This window comes from Stomoxys calcitrans, chromosome 1 (genome assembly GCF_963082655.1).
Source record: "Stomoxys calcitrans chromosome 1, idStoCalc2.1, whole genome shotgun sequence".
Lineage (NCBI taxonomy): Eukaryota > Metazoa > Arthropoda > Insecta > Diptera > Muscidae > Stomoxys > Stomoxys calcitrans.
Window position 1 is genome coordinate 210,088,098 of NC_081552.1, and position 13,817 is coordinate 210,101,914.

The 13,817-nt window shown below is 35.3% G+C and overlaps 1 protein-coding gene across 2 annotated transcripts in view; it reads right to left on the reverse strand.

Annotated features, from left to right (window-relative positions):
- Positions 1 to 265: 265 nt before the first annotated feature.
- LOC106092952 (capon-like protein) overlaps positions 266 to 13,817 on the reverse strand; it is a 977,840-nt gene continuing 964,288 nt past the window's right edge. For both annotated transcript variants that reach the window (XM_059361277.1, XM_059361272.1), the window contains one exon: positions 266 to 1,651. In XM_059361277.1, the coding sequence (XP_059217260.1) occupies positions 1,391 to 1,651 (261 nt within the window). In that variant the 3' untranslated portion in view covers positions 266 to 1,390. The remainder of the gene's footprint in view (positions 1,652 to 13,817) is intronic.

Below are 13,817 nucleotides of genomic sequence, written 5' to 3' on the forward strand. Positions count from 1 at the left end.
CGAACATTAGCGTGCTTTCGACAGACAGACGGATGGACAGACGGACGGACATGGCTAGATCGACTTAAAATGTCATGACGATCAAGAATATATATACATTATAAGGTCTTAGACGAATATTTCGAGTTACAAATAGAATGACGAAATTAGTATACACCCATCCTATGGTGTAGGGTATACAAATTTAAATGTTAATATAATTTTCCTTAATTTTGAACACCAAAGAAAAGGCGGAAATAAGGACCTAAAGCTTCTTTTTTTCAAATTCCTTTTAAATGTTACACCGTAAAAACAAAGTTGGGTTTCTAAATCTTAGGTCCCACTTCGTCTTTAACCTTTTTAGTTATGATTAAATTTGAATCTTTCCTTTTAATTTCGCATGATTTTCCTAATGGTTAAATGTTATTTGCTGACTTTTCATAATTTGGCTCTGAGTCCTAGCTAACCAAAACAAAAAAAAAAAATTTATTTACTTAATGTCTCTCTTTCTCCCATTTGAAGCTTGTATCCATATTTTCTTCTTTGAATGTGATGAAGTGATTATTCAGTCTCAACAAATACAAATTTCGCTAAACAATTTCTACAAAACTTTATTAGCCTAACGACACTTTGAATTTTATTTTCTATAGACTATGAGTACATACGATGCATACAAAAATGCTATATGGGTAATGCTATTGTTAAACATATGACTTTATTGTTGTGAGTGTTTGAAGACTGAAGGATTAAAGACAGTAAAAGAGTCCTTACAGACATTTTTGGTGTCTGGCATGAACTAACGAAAGAAAAGATAAGAAATTAAATGAAAGGAGAGTAGAGGATATAGAAATCGCCTTTGTTGTTTGTGCTTTGCTTAAATATTCTTAGAAAAACTTTTCCATTTTAACATTTACTTTACGAAAAGTAGTTAAGTCTATTTTAAGGATATGTCTGCCTTCAGCATGTCTCTTGCCTTTCTCTGTCCTTGGCCTTGGTTCGAAACTAAATGGCCGTTAAAGCCTTACGGCCAAACCTAATTTATAGACAGAGCAAAGAAGAAAGCTTTAGTTTGAAGTGCATGAAGAAATTTTTAATTTAAGGTTTTGAAAGCTTTAAAAGAGTAAAAGTCCTTAAACACGATTAGTAATAATTTAACTTTAAATGGCCTTAAATGTTTTCTTAAAAATCTCAAATGTTTGGAATGTCTTAAACAAAAACTTAATCTAAACTCGCAACTTAAACATTAAAAATTGACTTAAGTTGACAGAGTGTGCTAAGGCTATTCACTACAAATTGAACAGTGAAGAAAAATTCAATAACTCCACAAAACTGCAAAGTTTTTCTGCACTGTACAATATATGGTGGAATATTATCATTTAAAATACTTAAGTGACGCCTTGACAGCATTTGCCTAAAACGTTGTCACTTTACCCAAACGCATGCCCAACAATTTGCGCCTTTTCTTAGCACTTAGTTTTGTCCATATGGTACTGCTGCCTTCTACCAGTAAAAATTCATCACATAAATCCTCACTAAAATACTGTTGCTCATCAGCATATTTTTCGGAACGTGAATCGCCCGACACAAAACCACTTTCAGGACGTGAAAGTGATGCTGTATTATTCCAGGGTAATTGCTGAAACCAACGGGCCACCTTGGCGGTTGAAGAAAGCTGAAATGAAAAAAATTAAAAAAAAAAAAAACATTAGATATGTACATCATTGATTAATTGTTACTAGCCCATCCGCTGTACCTCCTACAATCTAATATATACCAAAAGTTCTCTGAATGACTTTTTCAAATAGAAAAACACCACCTGCCAAATTTTCAGGAAAATCGAGTAATAATTGAGCCCTCCAGAGGCTCAAAAAGCTTAACTTGGTGATCGGTTCATATTGCAGCTATATCAGGTTATATACCGATTGAGACCCTACTTGGAACAGTTTTTGGAAGTCATACCAAAACGACAAATGCAAAATTTCAACCATACATAATAAGAATTGAGTCCTCTAGAAAACCAAGAAGTTTATTTGGGAGATCGGTTTATATGGCGGCTAAATCAAGATATGGACTGATTCAGACCATACTTGACACAGTTGTTGAAAGACAAAATTTCGGCCAAATCGGATAGAAATTGCGCCCTCTAGAGGTTCAAGAAGTCAAGATCCAAGATCGGCATATATGACAGCTTTATCTGGTTATCAACCGATTTAAACATTTTTTAGCACAGATGTTAGAAGCCATACCAGAACACTTCATGCTAAATTTCAGCCAAATGGGATAAGAATTGCGCCCTCTAGAAGCTCCAAAAGTCAAGACCCAAGGTCAGTTATATGACAGCTATATTATTTAGGTTATCAACCGATTTAGACCATAATAAGTACAGTTGTTGAAAGTTATATCAAAACCCCTCGTGCAAAATTTCATTCAACTCGGATTAGAATTGCGACCTCTAGAAGCTCGACAAGTCAAGACCCAATATCGGTTTATATGGCAGCTATATGAAAGCATTGACCGATATGGCCCATTTACAATCACAACCGACCTACACTTATAAGAATTATTAGTGCAAAATTTCAAGCGGCTAGCTTTACTCCTTCGAAAGTTAGCGCGCTTTTGACAGACAGACGGACGGACGGACATGGCTAGATCGACTTAAAATGTCATTACGATCAGGAATATATATACTTTATGGGGTCTAAGACGAATATATCGAGGAGTTACAAACAGAATGACGAATTTAGTCTACCCCCATCCTCCCCCCAGTGGAGGTTATAAAAACCTTTGAAGCGCTCTTATTTAAAAGCCCGTTAAATGCACATGCAGTCGCATTATTGTGGCAATCTTCAATTGGAAAATGATATAAAGATTTTAATACCACTTACAAATTTTGTATTGAAAACTTAAACATGTTCACGAAAATCTACGTACAATCTGATTACATAACAAAAAGTATATCTCTCGATACGGCTTCTTTTAACGTTTTAATATTTTATAACGATTAAAAATTACCATGACAATCTCATCAGGGTCCTTAATTGAAGCACATTTTCTTATTGCCTTTGCAGTAAAACTTTAAGCCTCTCATTGAAAGTATAACGTTAAGACTGAAGGAAAAAGAAAAAAAAAAACTTTTCTTTTTACCACTGGAAACTCATTAAAAGCCAATTTACACCGAATTAATTACATATTTATAAAGAGTCGTCGTCTGTGGTGTTTCTACCTTCTGCAGGAGCAGCAGTCAGCACACATGATTACCAATTAAATATAAATGGCGGTCGCATACAACGTCGGTAGGAGGTAAATTTCTTATAACAGTTACAACAGCAGCATCGTTGGCTTTCTTTATTTCAGCAATGGTAAATTATTTAATGTGTCACCCACTGAAGAGGTTTAATCTTAGCCTAAAAGTATGCTACCGTATTCAATGCTGTGCTTCAAATATCGATACAATGTAAGTTATAAAAGGCATTAAAGTTGAACGCATGTAATTGTATGTGTATCCTGGGTAAAATAATGACTTTTAGGAGTTTGGTTATGCACTGTGTGGCGTATGAGTTTGCCCTTAACATTAACATAACGCATACGCAGCCATGTACAATTTCATAGACTTGTCAAATTTGTCAAATTTCATTTTGTCAAATTTTCATTTCTATGAAAGCTATTGTAAAAATGCGATTTGTATACCCTTTACCATATGATAATTCGTTTTTAACACCTTCTTCATTCAGTTTGTAACACCTTGAAAAAGTAGTCAAAGATATCATAATTTATATACATTCTTAATCGTCATGGCGTTATAAATCGAGCCATGTTCGTTCGTCTGAAGCACGCTAATTTTTGAAGGAGCAAAGCAAGGCACTTTAAATTTTGCACATGTACTTCTTTTTAATGTAGGTTAAATGGGATTGTTAATGGGGCAAATCGGTATAAGTTTTGATATAGTTCCTCTACAAACCGATCGCCCGGTTATAATTATTAAGCACATAGAGAGCGCCGTTCTTATCATATTTGCCTGAAATTTGTATTATAAATTTACCTTTAACCTACAACAGATGTACCAAATATGGTCTGTATCGTTTTGAAACCTGATATAGCTCCCATGTAAATCAATCTCCGGATTTCACTTTTTGAGCCTCTAGAGAACGCAATTCTTATGCACGATTACTTCTCCTATGGCCTTTAACAAATATAGGTCCAAAATCTGATATAGTTCTTATGTAACCCCATCTCCCGATTATACTTCTAAAGCATGTAGAGGGCATAACTGCTATCCGATTTTGTTGAAATTTTCTTCTGTGACCTCAAACAGTAATCTTTAATACAGTATGAGTCGGTCTATAACCTTATATAGCTGCCATATAAACCCATCTCCAGACTTATATTTAAAAAATACCTCTACAAGACGAAAATCTAATAGTCACAGAGTAGGCTTATACATTAATTGAAATATTTCTTCTAACAAAAGGAATACATAAATTATATAAATAAAAATTAAAATGAATTAAAAATTATATGAGTATACATTTTTGAAAAATTTATCAAATCGTAGACAATCAAATAAAATAAAATAAAATAAAATAAAATAAAATAAAATAAAATAAAATAAAATAAAATAAAATAAAATAAAACAAAATAAAACAAAAATAAAATAAAATAAAATAATATAAAATACAATAAAATAAAATAAAACAAAACAAAATAAAATAAAATAAAATAAAATAAAATAAAATAAAATAAAGTAACGTAAAATTAACTGAAATAAAATAATAAAATAAATAAAGGTTGGGAACAGTAGTTTCCCTTTGCCTAAATTCCTATGAAAGTGCAGGAACTACAGAAGTATCTTAGCGATAGGCGATATATTTTCTACTTATATTTGGGTTTCGATAAAAATCTCAATTTGACGGAAAAGGAGGAAAAACTACGATCCAATCCATTAAGTTATATAAAAACAAAAATAAAAGCATTAAGTTCGGCCACGCCGAACTTTGGATACCCACCACCACGGATATATATACAAATCCCATGTCGTCATAACCAGATGAAAATTGGATAACTAAAGTCCCAAATTCAGCACGGGCATTGAGTGGTCTGATATATATCCCATTTTCAATTTTGTAGAACAAATTTTGGTCTTTTTGGCAGATATATCCAATTATAAAGCGATCAGAACCATATTAAGGTCGGATATGGTGAGGCTCAAAAAAACTCACTGTTTACGCTTTCAGCGAAATCGGGTAATAAATTATGCTTTTATGGGCTTCAGTCCCCTTGTCGGCAGATCGGTCTATATGACAGCTATATCTAAATGTTCTTATGATGATCTTAACCATATAAATGTCAGATGTCGGGAGGCTTAAAATAACCCACTGTTGCAAATTTCAGCGAAATCGGTTACTAAATAAAGCTTTTATGGCCTTCGGAACCTATTAGCAGGAGATCGGTCTATATGGCAGCTATATCTAAATATGGACCGATCTGAACCATATTTGGGTCAGTTGTCAAGAAGCCTTAAACTACTCACTTTTTCAATTTTCAGCAAAATCATATGAAAATCAAAGTTTTTATGGGCATTAGTCCCTTTATCGGAAAATCGGTCTATATAGCAGCTATATCCAAATATGGTCCGATTTGGCCCGTTCAAGAACTTAACCAGCGTGCATCAAAAAGACGTATCTGTGCCAAATCTCAGCTCAATTTCTCAATTTTTGAAGGCTCTAGAGTGATTAAAACAGACGGACGGATGGATGGACAGACACACGGACATCGTTAAATTGTCTAAGAATTTTACGACGATCCTAAATAAATGACGGAATGACTAAATAAATGTACCCCCTATCCTACAATGGATTTTTCAAAAAAAAAAACACACACACAAAAAATCCAAGTTAGTAGATGATGTGGCCAGATGTCTAATTCATAAAAAGGGAGGGCGATAATCAGATGGATAGCTATCAAAATATGTGATCGCCCTTAAATTTAATCGTTAGAAAAAATTGTGCAAATATTCAAATTATTCAATTGATTCAAATTCTAGCTTCTAGAAATAAATTATATTCTGAATGAAAGTTCACCATAAAACCAAATAATTTTGGCAACAGAATTAGGAGGAATCAAGGACTTTTATGCCGTTTTATCCTTACCATGGAAGGTTCCGACAAGGTTGCCAAGTTTTTCGCGAATCAAGACGATGATTCGAAAAAACTGTGGCTTATTTGGAATTGAATTTCTTGTCCGCAATGCTTTGAGCAAAATTTCTTCTGAAGACCTCCTGTCCTTCGTTGAAAGTGGTCAATCAATTCCTTAGATCGCGTAAATAAAAGGTGGTCTTCCGGTTCCTTCAGTACTCCTAAGTTCCCTAGCAACCTATACGCGGATACGGTGACATCTCAATCTGGTGGTACGAGTTACGAAGAGCGCAACTTATGGAACTCAAATATTCATCCCAAAGCTGTGGTCCTTTTTAAAATAATTCCGAATGCCAGCGATCAGAGATCGTTGACCCCTTTCCGATGCGTTTGACTGCACGATCGTCTCTGGAACACCACACACGTGGAATATATTCTTCGCCAAAAACTCCATTATCACATACGACGTAAATTTGCGCAGTGGTCATAACCAATGAAACTTGCTTGGATGGTCCAAAACAATCAGAATTCCAATATAACCTGACTTACTACGGGGATACGGCCCAATGATATCTACATAAAGCCTTTGGGACTGCCTCTCAGTGGGGATTAGCCTACCCATGGTAGGCTAAAATTGAGCGATTTCATAGGTGTGTAAGACCTCACATGACTTTATGTAAATTCGTACATCACGAACCATATCTGGCCAATAAAAATTCCTTTTGGGAACCTCCAGAGTATTTACAATTCCACCATGATACAATACCGGTGAATCAAGACCCGACCACTTAAGACCCTCAGGAATGCAGAGTTTCCGGGCCAGATTCTCCTGGTCCAGATCCCCACTATAATGTTCGGTTCGGATATATACATATCCATCCACAATCCTCAGATCAGGACATTTATCAGCACTTCCAGCTATTCTTGTCATAAGATCCTCATAGTCTGCGTCCCTGAAGTGTGGAGAAGTCAAGTTGACTTTGAGTTCTACCAAATCAAGACTGTCAATAGAGGCCTCGGGAATTCTCAATAGCGCATCTGGCACAATATTTTCTCGCAATACGGCACGCCGTTCCAACTCCACTTTAAAAAGGAGGTCCCTTATCATTGAGCTTAAAACTTGAATCGAACAGCACTCATTGATATGTGAGAACTTTGCCTCCGTTCCCTAAGGGAGTGTTCATGGGCAAATTTCCATAATGCCCAAAAAACTATTGGACGTAATGACCGCATTAGGATAGGCCACAAGGTACAATGCCATGCATGGTCATTTAACAAATTTTCCCCTTCTGTTTACAGGAAATTTTGAGGGGTGGCCCCTCAGATACCAAGGAATACATTTTTATGTCAGACTAGCCGAACCGGGCCAGCTCCGCTGCGCCTTCTTTAACTCTCTAATATATTTAGGGTGGGGACACTTCGCCCTGGATGCGGATATCGAATTCGTGCCATTGTAGCCAATGATACTGAACGCGTTCGAATCCTGGCGAGAACATCGGACAAAGCGGTGTTTATCCCCTCTTAATCTTGGCAACATTTGCGAGGTACAATGCTATGCATGGTAATTTAACAAATTTTCCTTAAATCGGTGTCGCACTACGGGACGCCGTTCGAACTCGGGTGTAAAACAAAGGTAAACTTGAATAGGAAAGTACTCATTGATGTGTGAGAAATTGCCACTTCTCGGCTCCTGGTGGTAATGTTCTCATTAAGGGAGGGATAATACCTCAAACATTTTGACTCAAATGTGGATATCAAATTAGTGCTACATTTCCAAATCACTTTAATTTGAGCCCCATATTGCCATGACCGGTTATTATGAACCGTTTGGAGGGTGTTTTGGGGCTGGGGAGGCCACCGGCACTTTGCACTAAAAATAGATATCAAATTCGTTCTTTATTCCTAACGGAAATGAAGCTCAGTTAAGGGGGTGCTTTAGGGCGAACCCCAAAACACTTGGCTCCAAAATTGGATATCAAATTCGTTTTCCATTCTTAAATACCTTTCATTTGAGTCCCATATTGTCATAATGGGTTAAATAACCCATTTGACGTTTAGGAGGAAAAGCGCCACCTAGACTTGAACGCAAATTTTAATTTCATATTTGTAAGCTACTCTCTTATACCTCTCATTTGAGTCCCATATAGTACCGCTGGGTACTTGGACCCAAATTTTAATACCATATTCGTTTTCTGGTCTCCAATACCTTTCATTTGAGCGGCGTTTTTGGGGTTAAGGGGAGGGTCAGCCTCCACCCGATATCTAAAAATTATAAAGCCTTTGTTTCCTTCCAGACAAATGAACACCATCTTTGAAAATTTAAAGAAAATCGGTTCAGCCAAGTATTATATAGTCATAATGGGTCTAATGGCGTTTTTGAGGGTTGGCGTAACCCCCTATACTTCGATCTGATTTTGTATGCCAGACCAACCTACACAATCTGTGAAAATTTCAAGGTAATCGGTTCAGCCGTTTTTGAGTCTATACGAAACAAACACAACTTCATTTTTATGCCCTACACCGCTACTGTGATGCAGGGTCTAATAACTTAGTGCATTTGAACACCCAAAAGGAAAAGTGATAGACTCATTGGTAAGTAGACCGATCGACTCAGAATTACTTTCTGATTCGATTTAGCTATGTCCGCCTGTCTATCTGTCCGTCTGTCCATGTTAACTTGTGTACAAACTACTGGTCGCATATTTTTATCCGATCGTCTTCAAATTTGGTACCGACGTGTTTTTCGGCCTAGAGACGAAGCCTATTGAAATTGGAAAAAATCGGTTCAGATTTGAATATAGCTCCGATATATATGTTCGTCCGATTTGCAGTAATAATGCAAAAAAAGAACATTTATTAACCAATTTTCACTTTACTCTCGATATTACTGGTGAATTTCATAGAAATCGATTCAGATTTAGATATAGGTATATATCTCCCGATTTCCACTCCTAGAGCCACTACAAGCGCTTTCCTCGACAACTTCCACAATATCTATAAAGTTTAGTCGAAATCGGTTCAGATTTAGGTAAAGCTGCCATATATATATATTCGTCCGACTTGCAGTAATATTGCAATGAAATGGTCATTTGTTAACCGATTCTCTTAAAATCAAACAGAAAGTATTTTGTCTTGACTCTCGACATTACTGGTGAATTTGAACTGCAAGCGCATTTATTGACCAATCTTCCCAAAACTTTGTACAACGCCTTTCTCGACAACTTAAACAATATCTACAAAGGTTGCTAGAAATCGGTTCAGGTTTATGATATAACCGATGGTAACAGAAGATACATAGACTTCTATACGGATGTTTCCAAATTAAATGACCAGGTGCGCTTTGGAGTGTACTCTAAAGATCTACAACTGGTCATATCGAAAAGGTTACCCGACCACTGCAGTGTGTGTCAAGCAGAGATCCTTGCAATTAAGGAAGTTGTGAGATGGCTAAGATATAATGTCATTACGACGATTGGCATAAATATCTTCTCAGACAGCCAGGCAGCCATTAAAGGAGAACGTATTTCTGAACATAAAACCGCCCTCGAAAGTCGCAGATCTCTCAACGAGATTTCTGAACGGTTCACAATGCTCATGTTCCGGATGCCAGGCCATAGAGATATCCAAGGGAATTATAAAGCGGACGAGCTTGCGAGACTAGGAACTACCCTACACATTCCAGGGATACTGGAATCTGTGAGTATGCCTCTAGCGACATGTAAGTTTTCAGGACCAGTCCCGAAGGGCAACGAAGGATAAATGGTCACAAAGAGGTGGCTTCGAGCATTTCAAAACTAAGAGGCCTAATCTAGCTTTGCTGTCACTGGCAATAACAGACGTCTCAGTCATTATGTCCGTCATTACAGGTTACTGCCTACTCGAATACCATGACTGAAGGTTGCCAGCAACGACTTTTGCCGAAGCTGTGAGGACATCGAAGAAAAAGAGACTATAGAACACCTTCTGTGTGTGTGTTCCGCACTAGCAGTCAGAAGGAGTTCCACTTTAGGTTCTCATTTCTTTGAGAACCTGTTTGATTTAGCGGATGTGAACATTTGAACAAGTTATTGGGGTTTTTAAAGCGATCTGGATGGCTCAACGGTTGAAACTAGTAGGCATTTTTCTTCCTCTGTTCCTGTGGTATCACAATGGACGAAAACGTCTAAGTGAGTCTGATGGCAGATTGCCACATAAACCTAACCTAACCTAATTTTCCTCGACGACTACCACATTACATGAGCAGTTAGCTCAAAATCGGTACAGATTTAGATATAGCTGCCATATATTTGTTAGTCCGATTTTAAGAAATATTGCAATAAAGTGCTCATTTGATAACGGATTCTCTCGAAATTTAGCAGGGAGGATTTTCTTATGAATCTCGACATTACAGATGAATTTCATAGAAATCGGTCCAGATATAGTTCTTGTTGCCATATATATATCTCCCGAATTTTACTCCAAGAGCCCCTGCAAGCAAGTTGTAGGGTATTATACAGTCGGCACCGCCCTACTTTTGCACTTCCTTGCTGGTTAAGATTTTTTTTAAAATTTCATTTCTTAGGAAATTTTGTCAAAATTTCATTTCTATAGAGAATTTTTTTTATGGTATAAGAAATTTCATCAAAATTTCCCATTGAAATACAATTTGGTCCAAATTTCCCGTAGAAACGAAATTTTAACAAACATTCCTGTAATTTTGTCAAGATTTCATTTCGATAGGAAATTTGACAATCTTTCGTTTTGCTCTAGGTACTTTATGGCCATATTGCTCGGCTTGCCTGAGCCACTGTTCACCATGGATAAGGTCTTAGTTTAGCAAAGTAGCATATAACCCACAATATCTATTAAAAAATTCAATTGATGACATTTGAAACCTTCGTTTCGTTTTCTTTTTTTTAATATATTTTTTTTTATTAAGATATTCTTTTTTGTTTTTCATATTGTTGTTGTTTAAATAATGTATATAGCTAATTAAAAAATAACAATTTACGATACTAGGGATGATAATGACAAGTCGATGACACAGACAGTAATAATGAATGCTTTAATGATGGTATCAATTATGCTGTCATAAGTGATATTTTTGTAGCTGTTCTTAGAGTTATAAAACTAATCGATATTTAAGAGTTCTTTAAAATGTGTGAGATTATTCTTTACATAATTTCCATATTGAGCATTTGAAAAATTAGCTTAGAAATAGAGAGGGAGGGAGAGAAAAAAATAAATGAATAAAATTTTCTAAGTAAAGAACCACACAAAGTTGTTGTTTTCTTTGCTTCAAAGATTGATTATTGTTGCTAAATACAAAAAAAAAGATGTTTATGATAATCAATTTACAGCATTATACATTAGTTTGCTGTGATATTTATATTTCCTATGCTGTAATTTTAATTAATTTCTATTTAGCATATTAACTTTTTGTTTAATAAATTCTTTTCGTTTTTTGCATTATGAATTTTAAATATATATACAACAATTGTTTGCCTATAGATTGATTTTAAAAAGATTAAATTTTATTTAATTTCATTTATGTTTTTTCTTTTATGGTTTTTTGTTATAAATTTAAATTTAATTCATGCCTGTCATAATAAATCGGATTACTTTTTTTATTATCAATCTGTGATATTATACAAATTGGTTTTTTTATGATGTTTTACTGCTGTGGTTGATGTTATTTTGTTGCTGCCCATAATTTGACTGATTATGTATGATGCGAGGAGGAAAATTGATATGATTTCCTCCTGATTTTTTGTGAAATTACATTTCATTTGGTTTTTTTTTCTCATGTTGCGTAAAGAGTTGCATTCACATTATGGGATATGGGGAAGAAATCTCATTTGTGGCGTTATAAGTAGCAATGATGTGATTTGTATCGATTGGCCGGTCAATTAGGCTTGTTACACAACATGTTGTGGGAATTAGCAATTTTTAAATGTTTTCCCATTAACAGTTGTAGCTACAAGTATAGCAATGGCGTTGGCATTGTCTCTTTGCAGTCAAAAGTTCTTTACTTTTGACCGATTTTGTTATGATTAAAAGCCTACATGTATAGGGAGCCTATCAATGACAACCCTAAAACTTAAGGTGAGCGAAGTGAATTCTCTTGTGAACTTTTTGACTCTAAGGCTTTGTGGTATTTGAATGTATTGAATGAAAGACCATTAATCAAAATATAAAATAAAAATAATAAAATAAACAGGTTTCCTCTGTTTTAGATTTTTTTATACTTGAAAAAAATTTAGTGAAACATTCACTTCATTCTTACTCCACACTGAACTCCTCATATAATCGGTTCTCCTCACATGACTCCTTGATAACTTGGAGGGAGCGATCTACAGAAGGAAAACATCCATAGAATTTAAACCAGTTAGAAAAGGCAAAAGTCGGACGGAGCCGACTATACAATACCCTACACCACAGATATGATATATCACACCTACATTGACGTTTAGTAAGACTTTATATTTGCATACCTATTGAAAATCCAAATAGAACCTTGTGAGATTTGTTGTCGATAGGATATAAATGGTCGCTACTACAGACTTTAAGGGCAATATCGGATGAAAGATATATTGGAGATATGTCTAAATCTGGACTGACTTCCATGAAATTTAGCATACGTGCTAGGACGTTAAACACCTCATGCTAAATTTTATAAAGATCGAACCAAAATTGTGGCAACTACAGCCTTCGAAGGCCATATGGGATGAAAGATATATATGGAATCTTTATCGAAATCTGAACTGATTTTAATGAAATTTTACAATCGTATTGGAACGTCAAATAAAACATCTCTTGCTAAATTTTGTAAAGATCGGAACAAAATTGCAGTTTCTACAGCCTTAAAAGCCATATCAGCTGAAATATATATATGAAAGCTATATCTAAATCTGATCCGATTTTAATGGAATTTTGCACAGGTATTGAGACGCACAATAAAACATCTCATATTAAATTTTGTAACGATGGGACCAAAATTGTGGCTTCTACAGCCTTAATAGGTCAAATCGGATGAAAGATATATATGACAGCTGTATTTAAATCTGATCCGATTTTGATGAAATATTGCACATATATTGGGAAGTCACAAAAACCACTTCGTAACAAATTTGGCAAAGATCAGACCAAAATTGTGGCTTCTACAGCCTTAATAGGTCAAATCGGATGAAAGATATATATGACAGCTATATCTAAATCTGATCCGATGTTGATGAAAGTTTGCACATATATTGGGAAGTCACAAAAAGCACTTCGTACCAAATTTGGTAAAGATCAGACCAAAATTGATAGGTCAAATCGGATGAAAGATATCTATATGGGAGCTATAACTAAATCTGGCCTGATTTTAATGAAATTTCGCACATATATTAAAACATCACACGCAACATCTCATGCTAAATTTTGTATGGATCAGACCAAAATTGTGGATACTAAAGACTTAAAAGGGGCAAATCGGATGAAAGATATATATGGGTGCTATATCTAAATCTGATCCGATTTTGAGGAAATATTGCACACACATTGGGGGGACGTCGAAAAAAACACTTTGTGCTAAATTTTGTAATGATCGGACCAAAATTGTGGCTTCTACAGCCTTAATGGGTCAAATCGGATGAGATATATATATGAGAGCTATATCTAAATATGGCCCGATTTTAATGAAATTTCGCACACATATTAAAACGTATCACGCAACAGCTTATGCTA